General features: G+C 43.4%; 2 protein-coding genes across 3 annotated transcripts; one reads left to right on the forward strand and one right to left on the reverse strand.

Moving 5' to 3' along the window:
* Window positions 1–1,042: 1,042 nt before the first annotated feature.
* Window positions 1,043–5,324, reverse strand: trim35-13 (tripartite motif containing 35-13). The gene is made up of 6 exons (XM_072675254.1): window positions 4,242–5,324; window positions 3,433–3,528; window positions 3,091–3,321; window positions 2,918–2,940; window positions 2,637–2,755; window positions 1,043–1,778 (listed from the first exon to the last, which is right to left on the reverse strand). Exons 1-6 carry the CDS (start codon window positions 4,626–4,628, stop codon window positions 1,225–1,227), a joined length of 1,410 nt encoding a protein of 469 aa, XP_072531355.1. The 5' UTR covers window positions 4,629–5,324; the 3' UTR covers window positions 1,043–1,224.
* A 4,501-nt stretch (window positions 5,325–9,825) lies between these two features.
* LOC140551698 (uncharacterized) lies at window positions 9,826–14,791 on the forward strand. Of its 2 annotated transcripts, none has more exons than XM_072675252.1 (4): window positions 9,826–10,704; window positions 12,219–12,340; window positions 12,461–12,539; window positions 13,477–14,791. In XM_072675252.1, the coding sequence occupies exons 1-4, from the start codon at window positions 10,386–10,388 to the stop codon at window positions 14,436–14,438; spliced, it is 1,482 nt and encodes a 493-aa protein (XP_072531353.1). In that variant the 5' UTR covers window positions 9,826–10,385; the 3' UTR covers window positions 14,439–14,791. The 2 variants fall into 2 exon arrangements, with proteins under 2 accessions (XP_072531353.1, XP_072531354.1); XM_072675253.1 differs by having other exon boundaries at window positions 9,826–10,653.
* The last annotated feature ends 688 nt before the right edge of the window (window positions 14,792–15,479 follow it).

The raw sequence follows: 15,479 nt of genomic DNA on the forward strand, positions 1-15,479 counted from the left end.
GATGCCGGTGTAATTTGCAGTTGTTTTTTTTTACTTTTTACAGTTTTTAGACCTCTCAGAGAGATTGGTGTTGTTGAATTATAATTAATTTACTTTATATAACATAATATAATATGTAATATACACACACAGTCATATCAGAATAATCTGACCATTTGAAATGAGCTCCACTCACCATACTCTTGTTAGCCTCCTTTTTACCCTGTTCTTCAATGCTCAGGACCTCACAGGACTGACCACCACGGAGCAGCCAGTATTTGGGTGGTGGGTCATTGACATGGTGTTGGTGTGTGTTGTGCTGGTACGAGTGGATCAGACACAGCTGATTGAGATATATATATATATATATCTCCATTATATATATATATATAATATCCACAATCCATTACACTCTATCTAATCACTCTAGTGCACTATAGTGTCTATTCTAGTTATGATGTAATCAAAGTTTTACTTTAAAAGATGTTGTTGACTAACACACATTTTGTATTTGAAATTTAAAAGTTATTCAGCAAATTTACTGTCATTACTAATGTCAGGTGGTGCAACCAGGTAAAATATTAATTGAAATCAATAAATAATGGGTTAAAATGAACAAATGTTTGATAATTATGACGTGAATAACTGTTGTATTGAATGCATTAATAAGCATATTTGTATAATTAGTTTTCTGTCTTTTAAAGTCTAAAATCAGATGTTAAAGATCATATCTGTCCACTAGAATGCAAAATAAATCTAAATTTTCTCCCATTTTCTTCCCAATTTGGTAATTATAATTACCCAATTTTAAATTATTGTAAATGCAAACACAACCACACAATAATAATGTGATAGTCGCTGTAGATAGACTAAGGGATTGTTGGCTTTACTAGTAGGAAAATATAATTTTACAAATCAGTTGCACCACTTGACATTTCTTGGGCAGTGAAATTAAAAGCATTTCAACATTGTCATTTAACAAATCAGAGGCAGTGTTTCAGACTCAAAAATGTGCATAGCATCCACTTTGCAAACGCTTAAGTGTCTTTAGAAGCTTTATTTCTCGTTAACCCACAAGTTAACCTTTCAGTCACTGTACTTCAGAATTTTTATTCATCTGAAATAACTTGTCAATATATTTGAGCTAATGTTACATTTCAAGCTACACCACCTTCACCACCACCTGAGCTGCTGCACAGCCCAGACTGAAGGGGGCACAGTGAGGGGCGAATCACAGAGAGAGGGTCATTCTGTGAACCACTCGCTCCGCACCGTCACAGACACACTTGCTGGTAGCACTCTGAGCGGATGATCCTTACAGGCACTGCAGAAGTAAGGCAGGGCTCGGGGGGTGACTATGTCCGTGAAAGTGAAGAGTGGCGTCCTCTCCCGCGGGTCAAAGAACCTGACCTTACACCTGTCCATGTCCAGCACAACCCTCACCACTTCTGGCTTTCTTGTCATGCTCAGAGGCGACCAAGGAGCAGAGCAGGCCTTGTACTCGCCGTTCCGCAGCCGAATGGTCCAGAATCCCTGTGCTGGGGTCAGGATGTTCTTGCCTTTCCTCTTGACGGACTCGCTGGCTACTCCGATGACCCAGTAGGTGTTGTTTTTGACCTCCACATCCCAACTGTACTTGCCTGAGCAGAAGCCCTCAGAACCCAGCAGTTCAGCGCTGACGTCGAAGCGCTCTGGGTTGTCCGGGAGCTTGAAGGCCTGCGTGCAGCACTGCAGGGCCGTCAGGTCTTGCGACAGCTGGAAGCAGCTTGCTGCAGTGTTGGGGTCCAGAGTCACGGGAGCTGCACCAATGAATGAATTGATTCAGCTTAGTTTACAGTGGGTTCATGTGAATTATGGACCTACGCTAAAGTGACAAAAGTATTGGGACACCTGCTCATTCATTGTTTCTTCTAGAATTAAGTGTATTAAGAAAGATGTTTATCCAGCTTTCCTGGGAGTAACTGTCTCTACTGTCCAGGGAAGGCATTTGTGAGATTTTGGAGCATTGCTGTGGAGCATCACCACCCACCTCATCCCAAAAGTATTGGATGGAGAACAACCATCATTCCAGAGAACGCAGTTTCACTGCTCCACAGCTTATACCCCTCAAGACCACACCTGGCATTAGGCATTGTTACATATGTACTGCTCCAGAAAGTCCTATTCTATTGGCTGTACTTCTCTACATGAACTAGACAAGCTCAGATCAGTTAACCGTAACTTCACTATAGTGCATTCAGAACCGAGAAGGAGACTAATGCTAATGCTAATGCAGACACGCTCAGTTACCTGACTACAGACTTGTAAAGGGAGCTGAATGGTCAAGTAGGTCAGTCAGACTGGACTGTGAGATATTAAACACTGTAGAGTTTAAAACAGTTGTTTCAAAAGTTGCTTCAAACAAAGTAAATCACATAATTTAGTCTGATTTTAGAAACTGGGGCTAAACATAGTGATTTCACAGCTGTTCACTGTTGTGGATTATCACAGCTTACCTAAAGTGTGGGGCTGTATAATTTATTGAAATACAAGGTTTGGATCGGTATCGGCCGATAGTCAGAATTAAGAGATTTGAATCGGTTTAGGGGATAAAAAAAAAAAAAACCTTGAACAGGACATCCCTACTGTATATAGCTTGTAGACGTCTACATACTTACTGTACTGAATGATATTCTTCATCTTCTCCCAGATGTTGAATTTTAACGAGCCTAAGTGTTTGGCTACGTCTACCAGAGACCCGGATAACATCTCTGGATCCTGTGGTATGCGCCAGGTTCTGCACATAGTGACATCAACTGAGTCAGCTGGATCATAAATCAGGCATGTTGACAGAGTAATCTGTATCCTAAAGCTTTAAAGCTTTTAGCATGTTTGTCCACTTGTAATTGAGCTCATAAATTGGAGAAGGCATGTCGAAGTTGCTGAAGGATTCACATACCTCTTTATTGTGTCCTTGTAATTCTAGAGGGGAACAAAAAAAAAGGTCTTGCTAGATGTTCTCACAACCCTAAATATGTATGACTAATGTTGGGTAAGAAGTTCTAACTTGACCTCTAAAGTCAAGGCGTTTCCATTTGTTCCTCAAAAGTGCAAAAGGAAGGCTCATTGTACCTGGAGGAACGGGATATCCTGAGCGCTCATCTCCTTTTCGGCGTTTAGGATGGTGTTCGAGAGGACTGTGATCTCATTTTCCATCTCGCCAATCTTTTCCATTATTGTCTGCTTCTTCTGAGTCTCCTCTTGCTTCAGTTCAGAGAGCTTGGCAGCCTCTTCATCTCGCAGGAACTGGTACAGGGCTTCAAATTCTTCTCTTATCTGCCTCTCTGTGTGCTCTGCCTGAATCTATAACAGCCATAAAAAGGGGGACTATCAAAAAGGATGTGTGCACCAAAGAACACTTGTTTCCTTTCAAATAATTCTGGTCAGACAATGAAGTTCAGACATTCAGAATACCTTAATATGCTCTGCCGTCTGATCGTATGTGAGTTTAACTTTCTTGAAGGCCTTCAACTTCTCTTGCAAGGGCTTTAGGGCAGACTTGAGTTCCGCCTGAAATAGAATGCAGTAGAAGAGATGGCAGAACGTCAAACGTCCTCCCAGTAAATTAGAGCAAGGTTTGGGATTGCCAGACTGTTGAGTTTGAATGTTTACAGCATAACTTTAGGCCTTTAGGGCATGTTTCATTTCGAAAGTCAAACAAGGGTCGACAGTGGGACATTTGGAGAAGTTCATCATGCCTGTTTGGAATTTGTCATAGCTTCTGCAAGATGTGTGGTGTATGGTGTGGTGGTCCGCTGTGGATGTAGTCTCTCGAAAACTCTCAAATGGTTGGTGTTCCCTTTGCCCCAGCAGTGCCCTAACCAAAGCCATTAAGTTAGGTGCTGCGACTGGAACGAAGCGTGATAGACACTTGAGAAAGCACTGGGGAGTCTGGTTTCAGCTTTTTCAGGAGGCCGGCTGCCAGAGCCAATGAAAATATAGGGATATTCTTAGTAGGTGACAAACTCTGCTTAAGACCCCACAAATAACACTGCTTCTTAGGCACTGAAGGATTGATGGTTTAGAAGGCATCCCTTGAGCATGGTTTATTACTCATTGAATTACTCCTGACCGTTTATGATGGAGAGCTTTTGCAGACCTCTGCCACCTCCCTTTCTCATAGCTTAACCTGTGAGAGGGAGCCATAAACGACTATGGCACTGTTAGTAAACCTCTCCAACATCCCCCAAACTCCTCAAAGCACCTCCGCTATCTGCACTTACCTTACAGTCTTGCGATGCCTCATCCAGAGAATACAACCTGTGGCCCTTGTGGCCGTTGGATGACTTGCAAGCAACGCAAGTGGGCTGCAGGTCCTCCAGACAGAAGAGGGTCAACGTCTCGCCGTGTTCCTTACATGCAAAAGGGTTGTTCTTGCGGCGTTCCATCAAGAAGCTGTCACAGGTCTTCTCAAGAGTAGCGTTAACCATGAGCTCTCCACAGGAAGAGGGCTGAAGGCACAGCGGGCATTCACAAGTTCCCCCGCCGCTCCAGCTGCTCTCTAGGCACGGTTTACAGAACCTGTGCCTGCAGAACAGCACCACAGGCTGCTGGAAAATCTTTCCACAGATTGGGCAAGAAAGGTCCTCTTCGGAGTGCCTGCTCGCCATTCCTCCTTTGAGCTTCAGCTGCACTGTGAAGTCCTATAGAGTTACTGTGCCCCACCCACATACTCAGGGGTCTACATCTTTAGAAATTATGCAAATGGGAGCCCTAGGAATCCAGCTTGTGATTTAGCGCTCTATATGCTCATCACTGACGAAGAGGGTGGGTGTCACGAAGAGTTTGTTCATTTATTTTTATTTGCATACGGTATGAGTGGAGATCTGGTAGACTGATTAGCGCAGGAAATATCCAGAAAGGGTCAGTACAAACACAAGTCATATGTGAACATCTGATAGTACCCGTAGCAGGTGGTGGAGAACCTTGTGATGGCACTATTAGCAACTGAGTTAGTAGGCAAGATAAACAAAGAACAAGCTTAAGAGTGGATTTGTGTATTAGGGTGTATCTAAAGCCAAGAAAACGTAATAGTTGAAAGTCCCAAGGAAGCTGGATAAGTGAGGATATCAGCATATCTGGGGACAAATAATTTGGAGGCCTGGGCTATCAACCAGCAGCCAGAGGTAGCTAAATCTCCATGTCAGCCCTCCCAGTTCCCTGTAGAAACCTAATATCCTGTCTGGTTCTGTTTTACCCACTAAGCTTAACATCTTTTGGCCAAACTCATAAGGATATGGAGGGTATGGAGGTGGTAAAAGGAAAGAATTTTATTTGTTCATGTTCAATGTGACATTTGACTGGTGCTCTTTCCCAGTGATGGGCAATTCCGGGGCTGGATGGCTGGATTCCTGCACAGTTTTGGGCTTTTCCTGCTCAAGCACACCTGATTGATTCAACTCACCTGTTAATGCCGGGTTTAGTTTAGGTCTTTTGGAGCAGGGAAATCCCCCAACTGTCCTGGACTCCCATGTCTCAATCATGCTAACCCGTTACACAGGTTGGTGAATGTAAAGTTAAGAGGCTTATCCAGGGACTCTAATTGGTATAGCATGGTGTGATTTTTCTGGACTGGTAATTGAACCCCAGTATGACAACTGGAGGGCAGCAGTGTTATCCACTATGCTGTATTAGAGCCTGTAAATGCAACCCAATCCTGAGAACTTTGAACTTTTAATCTGTAATATTAATTACTTTTAAGACAAAGCCATTACAAAGCATCAAGAATCCAGAGGTTTTTATAAAAGCCATCAGAAACATCAATGGATCTTTTATAAGTCCTGAAAAGCATCAAAGGCTTAAAAAAAAGTCATTCATGTTTTTGAGGGCTTTTAATAAAAGCATCAAAGGCTTTTAATAAAAGTCATTCAGGTTTTTGAGGGCTTTTAATAAAAGCATCAAAGGCTTTTAATAAAAGTCATTCAGGTTTCTGAAGGCTTTTAATAAAAGCACCTTAAAAGCATCAAAGGCTTTTAATAAAAGTCATTCAGGTTTTTGAGGGCTTTTAATAAAAGCATCAAAGGCCTTTAATAAAAGTTATTCAGGTTTTTCAGGGCTTTTAATAAAAGCATTAAAGGCTTTTAATAAAAGTCATTCAGGTTTTTGAGGGCTTTGAATAAAAGCATCAAAGGTCTTTAATAAAAGTCATTCAGGTTTTTAAGGGCTTTTAATTAAAGCACCTTAAAAGCAGCAAAGGCTTTTAATAAAAGTCATTCATGTTTTTGAGGGCTTTTAATAAAAGAAGAGTTCTCTCTGGGAAAAAAAAACTAACCAAACAAAACTGCTTGACAACTGAGGTGTGTTAAAAGCAGAGAAAACACAAAATCACCCATGTGCTGTACTGCATCATCACTGTGTTATAAATAGCATTTTGTGGTATTGACACTGACTGACCTCTGGACACAGGAGCTGTGCCTAATAAAGTCCATGCTCAGTATGTCCTTTTGGCTGTGGCTTGTTCAAAGTGTACATATATGGTGGAGCTTGATGTTTTGTGAATATCTCATAGTATGATGGTATCACATGATGTTTAGAACCCATGCTGAAGACGTTTGGAAAAGGTTCTATATGGAACCATCTCCAAAATCATCTGAGGAGCGTTTGAACAGACAAGGATCCATTTAAGTATCCAAAGGGTTCCTTAAGTCCTCAAGGTTGTAAAAGAACTCAAGGATCATTTTATTAGGAGTGTGTGCTCTGACAGTGTCCTATAAAACAGCTTAATTGATTCTGTTTACTCCTCTTAACCATTTAACTACTTTTTTACTAGATGCACACTTCAAGTCATTCCCTCGTGTAGCTACTTTACTACAATAATTAACATCAATTAAATACACCCTAGAACAGAACCCTTTTAGAAGCTCGCTGTTCTGATTGGATAAGTTGATTGCCTCCAATCTGTATTTGTTAACTTCACAATGTGGACGAATGTATTGGGACACATTTGTTGTTTCTTCCAATATCAAGGATGTTGTGCTGCAGGTATTTTGCACGTCTGTGTCAGCATTGGGTGCTACTTAAAGTAGCAGAATGCATGCATTACTAGGGGTGTCCACAAATATTTGGACATAATATGGTGTAATAATTAAAGGTGGATACTGTGTTTTTGAGAATCAATATATTATTGCAAAACATAATAATGCAATACTTAGATAAATTAATATTTTCATACACCTCTAGTTGGCGCTGTAATTCCTGGGCTGTGCAAGCTCACCATGCTACACCAACAAGTGTGTTTGTACAAAGCCTTATAACTCTCTTATAACATTCTCACATGGTTGTGACACGATTCACATGTCAATGACTCTGGATAAGAGCATCAGTTAAATGCTGTACATGTGTGTAAGTGAGCTGAGCTGATAGCACATTAAAAATATGCAAATGTGCAATTATTTAGAAGTAAAATTAGAAGTTGTTTACTGTTTTTAACCCTTTAAACCCTTTTTAAATGGACACTTCGATCATTCACTCTTGTAACTACTTTACTGCCATAACTAACGTCAATTTCATACGCCCTAGAACAGAACCCTGTGGGACTCCACAGTATATACTGTAGTTTCTGCTTTGGGATTAAAACTAAGTAAAACTCAAAGGTTAAAATAACAGTCCCAAGACTGAGAAGTTCACTTTTTCAATTCTGAGAACATTCTTTGCACTCTTATTTCCCATCTGCACCATCTTTAACTGGAGAATAAGAATGACTGACTCTATAAAACCCCTGCAGACAGCAGTGCAGACTACGCCTTTGATGTGTTAATTAATGTAATAAACGTGCCATGCCCAGCGCAAAGACTGCGATTATTCCTACCTTGCAGTCCCCCAGTGCCTCCTTCAGCGGGTAGACGCTGTGATTTTCATGACCTCCAGATTTAAGGCATGTCGTACAAATGGGACGCACATCTCCAATGCAGAACAGAGTCAGCTTCACGCCATGTTCCTTGCATGTTCTCAGAGAAGGTGCGGCTGTCTTTTCTGGACACAGGGGACACTCCTGGGAGCCTTGGCTCTTCCAGTAATGTGCCAGGCAGAATTTGCAGAAGCTGGAGCCACAAATGACGCAGCAGAGAACCTCTGGGACGTTGAAAATCTCTCCACACATCGTGCAAAAAGGCTCATCTTCTGGGAGAGAGGTTTGGGCCTCCATCGTTCCCAAGCGCTACAGCGGCTTCTGGCCTTTCTGGTCTGGTGTAGCATGAACTGAACTGCATGTCCTCTGTGCTCACATGCATGTTATGTCTCTGCAGATTCAGTTACAGGCGTCCACAGGACAGGAGTTTGGCACATCTCTGTCATGAGTGTGACCTCCAGCATAGTGTGTGATAAATCAGGAACCAGACCGGTCATCCTTCACTGCTGGTATTCTGGGGATGGACAGACCTACACTGGGGATAACATGCCAAACGTTCTCTAAGGTCCAAAAGTCTGAGATATGAAACATCTGGACATTTGATCTTCATTTGAACAATATTGGGAGACGGAGTTAACTACTTTAATAATTAGATAAGTTTGCCCACACACACACCCCCACCCACACATTAATTACTACTTTATATGTCTAAAATCAGAATCAGGTGCAGAACATCAGCTGCAGATGATCAGAACATGATTAGAGAGGATTCTGGAGGAGCCCGTCTTACTTAAACCTGGATTGACTGGATTTAGTCTGGTTTGCTCTTGCTTGTTGAAGTGAGTGGTGAAGATCAGATCACCATGGTCAGATGCAAAGAGCTCTCTGAGGCCTTCAGATAGAAGGTTGTAGATGCAGATGAGCCTGAGAGGGGACAGTTCACAAAACTATCCACTAAATCATGTTAAATTCACATATCCATGCATTTAAATATGTTAAATAAGTCATAGAGAGAGTGTTTCATGGGGTGTCCTAATTTTTCCACAGGACTGTACGTTCATGAGGGGTCAGCTTTTTCTCCCTGCTCTGGATTGAATGTTTGCTGGTTATGATTATAAAGCTGTGCAAACCGCATATATCATTATGGAGGAGGTAAAATGGTTCACACTCATTAACGCCTCGTTAACGACCATGTACTTCCAAGAATTCAGTGGCATTTATGTATTTAAAAATGTACACAGGACAAAAGCACAGGGTCTGGGACATTTTTGTTTACCATGGGGCTTAAAGACAGGTTGTAGCTGCATTTGTGTGATAGAAAACCCCAGATCACAATAAATAAGATCACTCATTTTATGAATATCATGTTTTGTTTTGTTTTTATGTACAGCTACACTTCTGCAGATCCCTGCGCACTTTGCAGATGCAATCATGAAAATGTAGCCTGTGGCATGCCATGTGCTCAGTATATTACCGGTTTATTAATGCATGTCTCTGATTGAGTGAAAAATAATGAGAGTAACTGCCACGGCTTCTCAACAACCTACAGAGAGCTGGATGGTTTTCGGTCGAGAATTTTGTCTCCCAGAGACATTCAGATTTTAACCATAACATATTTTCTTGTGTATTACCAGCTAAATAAACCATTAAAATACACGTATTATATATAAGTATATATATATATTTATATATAATATTATATATATTATTATATATAAGTAGCAGCGTATGTCTATTTGTGGAGTAAGGAGAATTAGGTGTCATACTTTACAGTACTACATAAAAATACATAAATAAAAAAGCCAGCAGTCCATCGTGTATGTATGTGTGTGTGTGTGTGTGTGTGTGTGTGTGTGTGTGTAAGAGAGAGAGAGAAAGAGAGAGAGAGTCATTGGCCTTGAAGGTTCCTGATGTCTGGTAAGAGAGTCTGGAGGCCTTTATCTGACCAATGACCTTCTCAAAAAAGACAAAGCCCGTCCATGAAGAGAGCAGACAACACACAGACATACCCCAGGCCTCGTCTCAAGGCCACCGGGAAAAGAAATATTCATAATCTCTGTCTCACACAAACCTTGTATCTCCAAAATGCTAACTTTACATGTAATATCACAATAAATTTTATTCCAAAAATAATTTCAGAGCATTTCTATTGGTCCATTCATTATGCAAATTAGAATAAGATTTTTTTAAAGGGATATAAAGCATATTGTGGGGATATTGTGCCTGTGCTCCAACAGGGAAAATGAGACTCCTCGCCCACCCCTCCAACTGAGGGGCTTTAGGAGGGGCTTAGCCAGTCAGTCTGCTGATCACAGCCCGGCTGGACCCGGAAATAAACAATAACAGAAGCCCAGCAGCAGCAGCAGCGGCCGAGCTGAGCTCCGTCGTCCCGGCCTTCCTCCGCCCCCCTCAGCGATGAGGCACCGGCTGTAAGTCAGGCTGTAAAACTCGCTCGTCTCGCGCCCCTCTCCTCCCTCTCCCTCCCTCCCTCCCTCCCTCCCAGGCCCGGACGCGCGAGGATATGGCCAACAACCAGCCCTTCTCCTTCCAGACGCGCCTCAGCTCCGTCATGGATGTGATGACCAGAGCGCTCGTGCGGCAGGTCTGCGAGATGGTCGACGGGGACCTGGCGTGTCTGCGGCTCGAGCTGGCCCGAGCCCTCAACGAGAAGGCGGCCATCAGCGTGAAAATGCACGAGCTGGAAAGCGAGGTTGAAATCCTGCGCAGCGCGAAGACGGGAGCCCGCAGCCCGTGCAAGTACCGCTCCGTCTGCGTCCAGACTCGGGAAGGTATCTCCGCTGTCTCACTGTCTGGACATGACATACGTGCACAACACTGGGGTGCGTTAAAGAGCCCGTGCCCTGCGTTTTTACAGTGTTTTGTCATTTGCTGCACCCTGAGGCCCACTTGTGAGGGTGTCACGGTGTTTGGAGTTGGGGTGGGTGAGTTAGCCTTATGTGGGACATTTTTTGCATTTCAGACTTCTGGAATATTTTGCAATATGAAGCCAGTCAAGTACAAAGTAGTGTGCATCGCCCTAATGTGGGACACTGTCCACTGTGGGACGCCTAAGCTCAATTTGGTGCAGATCCTCCTCAGATAATAAAAGTCAACACAGCTATGGGTTAACAGGAGCGATCACATGACTTCTCCAATCATAAGCTGTGTCCAGAACTGCTGCCCTGTTCACTTTATAGGGCACTAGCTCAGGGTTTCCCGAGTGCGCTATATATAACAATCCCACAATGCACAGCAATAAGCAGTGTACAAACGACATGGACAGCGGACATGGAATACCCATAATTCATGGGAAGATCGACAATCAGACCGTACCCCAGTCCCAAATGGCACCTTTGCATGCCGCATGCCTGCTAGGACCATGAGACTGTCCCATTTCTCACCCTGTCGTTTTAAAGGGTGTTCGCGAATGCCCTCCCCAGCCAGCAAGTGAGGCTCATGTGAGGGCTGGGTGGGTTTCGGGTGGGCATGGGCTCTGAGTGAATCTGTGCGTGGATTGTTGCTGGGATCAAGTTGGGCTTTCCACATGGGCCCTATCATTACAGCCCACCCTAATCTCACATGGGTACCATCTAGGCCCCATGTGCAGTGTACAACCCAGATGTGGCCCTTGTCTAACCCCTTGTGGTCCCATTGCTGACTCTAGCGGTCATCCATACGTGGGGCCAACATGGAACCCATGGACAAAACTTTTTGGGCAACCCATACAGGCCCCCGGTGGGCATGCTATCTGGGTCAGTCGACGAGGACGCAGCAGCTCCCTTTTACCCACAATTCCAGCAAGCATCTGTGACCAATCCTAGCGTCTGGGTTCCATACATTAGTCTGTCCCACTTAAACCTGGCACTCTCGAGGACTCGCGCACTGTAGCACTTCATTGTCTAGCATTAGAAAGGCAGGAAACTTGGGACTGAGTACTGAATTCTTAAATAAATAAATAAATAAATGTATTCCTTTACCGTATTTATTTTTTTTTGTATTCCAATTATTATTATTATTATTATTATTATTATTATTATTATCCAATTAAGTATTATTCATTATATAATTAATATTATTAAATATAAAAAATTCAGTGTTCTTATATTATCATAATACCAGTGGCATAAGATGCTTATAAAATGACCAATATTGTTTAGCGCAATTGATTTTTGGGACAATATAAAAAAAAAAACAGGCCAATTTCAGAGTGGAACCTAGTGTGGATTTACTGTACATTAGGCAAATTTACCACCACTACCACTGTGAAATAATAAAAAAAGACAGGGCAATACATTTACGTCCCCGAAAGACTTGTCACGAGACAGTCTTTTCTTTTTGTCTTTTTTTTTTTAAGTGTTGGACGCGCCCTCCATCAATGGGATCTTCGGAAAGGAGTGGTGCTCCAGTCTCTGGGATGGGAGGGAGCCAAGAGCAGAGGAGGAGGCAACAGAAGTGGAACCTGCTGTGTCTGATGAGGTGAGATGTTTTCTACCGTTACTTGAACTGAGTTCCCTCAAAATTGCTGACCGTTCATTAAGGAAAAGGCATGGTTACTGAGGGCAGTAACGTACCTTCTGCTGTTTTTCATTGATGCAGTCTTGCCACGATGATGGCAGTGAAGCACTGGGCATCAAAGAGGAAAACTCTGAGAAGGAAATCAGTCCCAGCAATACAAGTAAGACGGATATCGTGTTTCATTATTTTAATCCTGGTCTTGAGATGGATTGATTGATTCTGAAAATAAGTGATCAGTGGTTCAGTGGAGTCGATTCCAGGCGTCTGTGTGCGATATGTGGACAAAAGTATTGGGACTCACCTCTTGGTCACTGAATTGAGGTGTTTGATTCAGTCCCATTGCCACAGGTGTATAAAACCAAGCCCCTAGCCATGCAGTCTTCCATTACACACATTAGTTAAGGAATGAGTGGTTCTAAAGAGCTCACTGAACTCCATCATGATTCTGTATGTAATAGGAGACACTACTGCAACAAGAAATAAATTGCTGAAATTCCTTCCTTCCCAGATCTTTCACCATCAGCTGTGAGTGGTATTACTGAAAAGTGGACATTTTTAGGAACCACAGCAACTTAGCCACAAAGTCAGGGTCGAGTGCTGAGCTCAGAGCATAGTGCAAAAAGTCCCAAACGCTCTACTGACTCAATAACTGCAGAGCTCCAGACCTGCTGCTGTTAGAGCCGTAAAGGGGGACCAGCTCCATATTAATGCCTATGGGTTTAGAATGGGATGTTATAAAAGCTCCTGTAGCTGCAATGAGTAGGTGTCCCAAAACTTTTGTCCATATAGTGGATAAAATAATGAAGGAGGGGGACTGCCTCAGAAATCTTCAGCATAACCTTAAACCACCAGCTAGACCCAATTGGGAGTTCCATAGAACAGAGACCACAAACACGCAAGGTGGTCCGTGCCAGGAAACTAACTAATTAATTATGTCTGTCAGAAGCTTGTTAATGGCTACTAAAAGCCTCTGGTCATTTAACCAAATTTCAGGTGTGCTGTATGTATACTTTTGACCCTCTGTGTGTAATTCTGACCCTGTGTTTATGCCCTGCACTAATATTTGATTTGATGTATTCTGCTTGACCCCAAAACAGCAGCAGACAAATCTGCAGCGCCGGCCAGAAGAAAGAGCCCTGCCCCTCCGTCAGAGCCTAATGATGTTCTGGAAGTGAACCTAGTTGATGATGATGATGCTGATGACAACAACAACAACGATGACGACAGCGTTTACTTCCTATCCGCAGACTTCTTGGGAGCTCCTGATGTGCACCCCTTGCCTCCAGGCTTCCCAAGAGCAGACTTCACAAAGATAATATCTGCAGACGGCACCGTTAAACACGTAATACTGCCCAGCGACAGTCAGCTGGAGTTTGATGAGCATTGCATACCCATTGAATTCACGGAGGGCGAGAACGCAGGCGGCCACTCGTTTCAGGGACAGGAGGCGGACAGCGCCCAGGACCTACTACTTGACTCAGAAAACACGTCCAGTTTAGGCAGCGGTGAGAACTTGAACTATTTTGACAGATTCGAACTACGCGAAGACCCTGAGGCGGCAGAGGAAGGGTCGGCAAAGCCCAAATTCCGTTGTTCGGAGTGCAGCAAGACGTTTTTACGGCAAAGTAGCCTTACTCTGCACAAGAAGTGTCACCAGAGGCAGAATTCGCACAGGTGCCACTCTTGCAAGGTGGTTTTCCCCCAAATGAACTTGCTCAGAACCCACAAGTGTCTGCCTCCTGACAACCCGTCCAAGACGCTGAATCAGAAGTTTGGTTGCGAGCACTGTGGGAAGAGATTCCATTCCAGAGCCAACCTCAGGGTTCACTACGCGGTGCACACTGGGGAGAGGCCGCACAGGTGCAGTTACTGCGGGAGGGGGTTCACCCAGAAAGGGAACCTAAACACCCATGAGCGCATCCACAGAGGGGAGAAGCCTTTCGTGTGTCTAATCTGTGGAAAGCGATTCACGCAGAAAGTGAACCTGAATCACCACTTGGGGATTCACAGCGGAATACGAAAGAGCAGGACAAAGAAGCCTGCCGAGAAACCACAGTGACTTCATGCTCCGCATGGCAATACCTGTTTTCTTCAATGAACTCTTCTTAGTTCCAGCTTGCTTCCAGTTTGCTGGTTGTACTATTGCTCTATACAAAAGAACAGGACGTGAGAGCGTAGTGTTTATTAGATGACATAATATGTGGAACTGAAGCTTTAATATCAACAGCCTGTTTCCAGTTGTTTGTGCTGACTTTTAAATTCATTCTCTGAAACAAACAGTAGATTATTTGCATCATTTGCATCAGTAGGACAGTAGGTCTGTTTTGCACAAATCATAAATACAGTGTATTTTTGAGGAATCTGATGTATGACGAAAACAATAACCTGACAAATAAACAGCTTTTTCTTTTCTTTTTTGTCTGCCTTTAGGACACGTCATTTATAAGAGGAAATTCCTTTGAATCCCCGGTCATGCTGCTTGCCATCAGCATCAGCCGGAGTCAGAGAGAGCACAACTGGCCTTGCTCTCTCAGGGGTGGGTTGATGGCACTTCCTCCCCACATCACTCCTAGTGTGATGTTGTTCAGCACAGGCATCTGTTAACTGTTGTATCTGGGGAGTCGAGCTTTCCTCAGAGCGCGCTGGCTGCCTAGCAATGACAGGAGGTGGCTGGCTTGGCATGTGCCAGAGGAGACATGTGCTGGTGTTCGCCTTCCTAGTGCTGGGGACATTGCTAGCGGTAGGGGCAGTTCACATGGACAGGGATTGGATACTTGGATACTTATGTGAAAAATGCTATTTACCACCCCCTTACTTTACACACACTGCTTTTCCTTATATGGAGGCTTGTGAGGAAAAAAATATGAGCTTAATAAGCTTTCATTGGCTGGTTTACATCAGTGCTGAAAGTTTGCAGAACCCACATCCCTGCCCAGCTCAAGCTGGTGAAGCTAATTGACCATCATAGAGTATGTTTGTGTTTGTTTGTGTTTGACGGTTTAGCTGGTCTACCAGCATGACCAAGCTGGTCGACCACCATGACCAAGCATTAGCAAAATCATGTGCAACATACACTATGCTTTTCAGTTGTCAAATCCTC

This window comes from Salminus brasiliensis, chromosome 3, assembly GCF_030463535.1.
Source record: "Salminus brasiliensis chromosome 3, fSalBra1.hap2, whole genome shotgun sequence".
In the NCBI taxonomy this organism is placed as follows: Eukaryota; Metazoa; Chordata; class Actinopteri; order Characiformes; family Bryconidae; genus Salminus; species Salminus brasiliensis.

What these genes read in the sequence shown, in the direction of transcription:
- LOC140551698 (XM_072675252.1), top strand. Translation starts at nt 10,386, where the DNA reads ATGGCCAACAACCAGCCCTTCTCCTTCCAGACGCGCCTCAGCTCCGTC. An exon ending in CATACGTGCACAACACTGGG is followed by an intron (nt 10,705 to 12,218) that starts GTGCGTTAAAGA and finishes TTTTTTTTTAAG; the next exon opens with TGTTGGACGCGCCCTCCATC. An exon ending in AATCAGTCCCAGCAATACAA is followed by an intron (nt 12,540 to 13,476) that starts GTAAGACGGATA and finishes ACCCCAAAACAG; the next exon opens with CAGCAGACAAATCTGCAGCG.
- trim35-13 (XM_072675254.1), bottom strand. Translation starts at nt 4,628, where the DNA reads ATGGCGAGCAGGCACTCCGAAGAGGACCTTTCTTGCCCAATCTGTGGA. An exon ending in AGGATATCCCGTTCCTCCAG is followed by an intron (nt 2,941 to 3,090) that starts GTACAATGAGCC and finishes GTTCCCCTCTAG; the next exon opens with AATTACAAGGACACAATAAA. An exon ending in GAAGAATATCATTCAGTACA is followed by an intron (nt 1,779 to 2,636) that starts GTAAGTATGTAG and finishes TCATTGGTGCAG; the next exon opens with CTCCCGTGACTCTGGACCCC.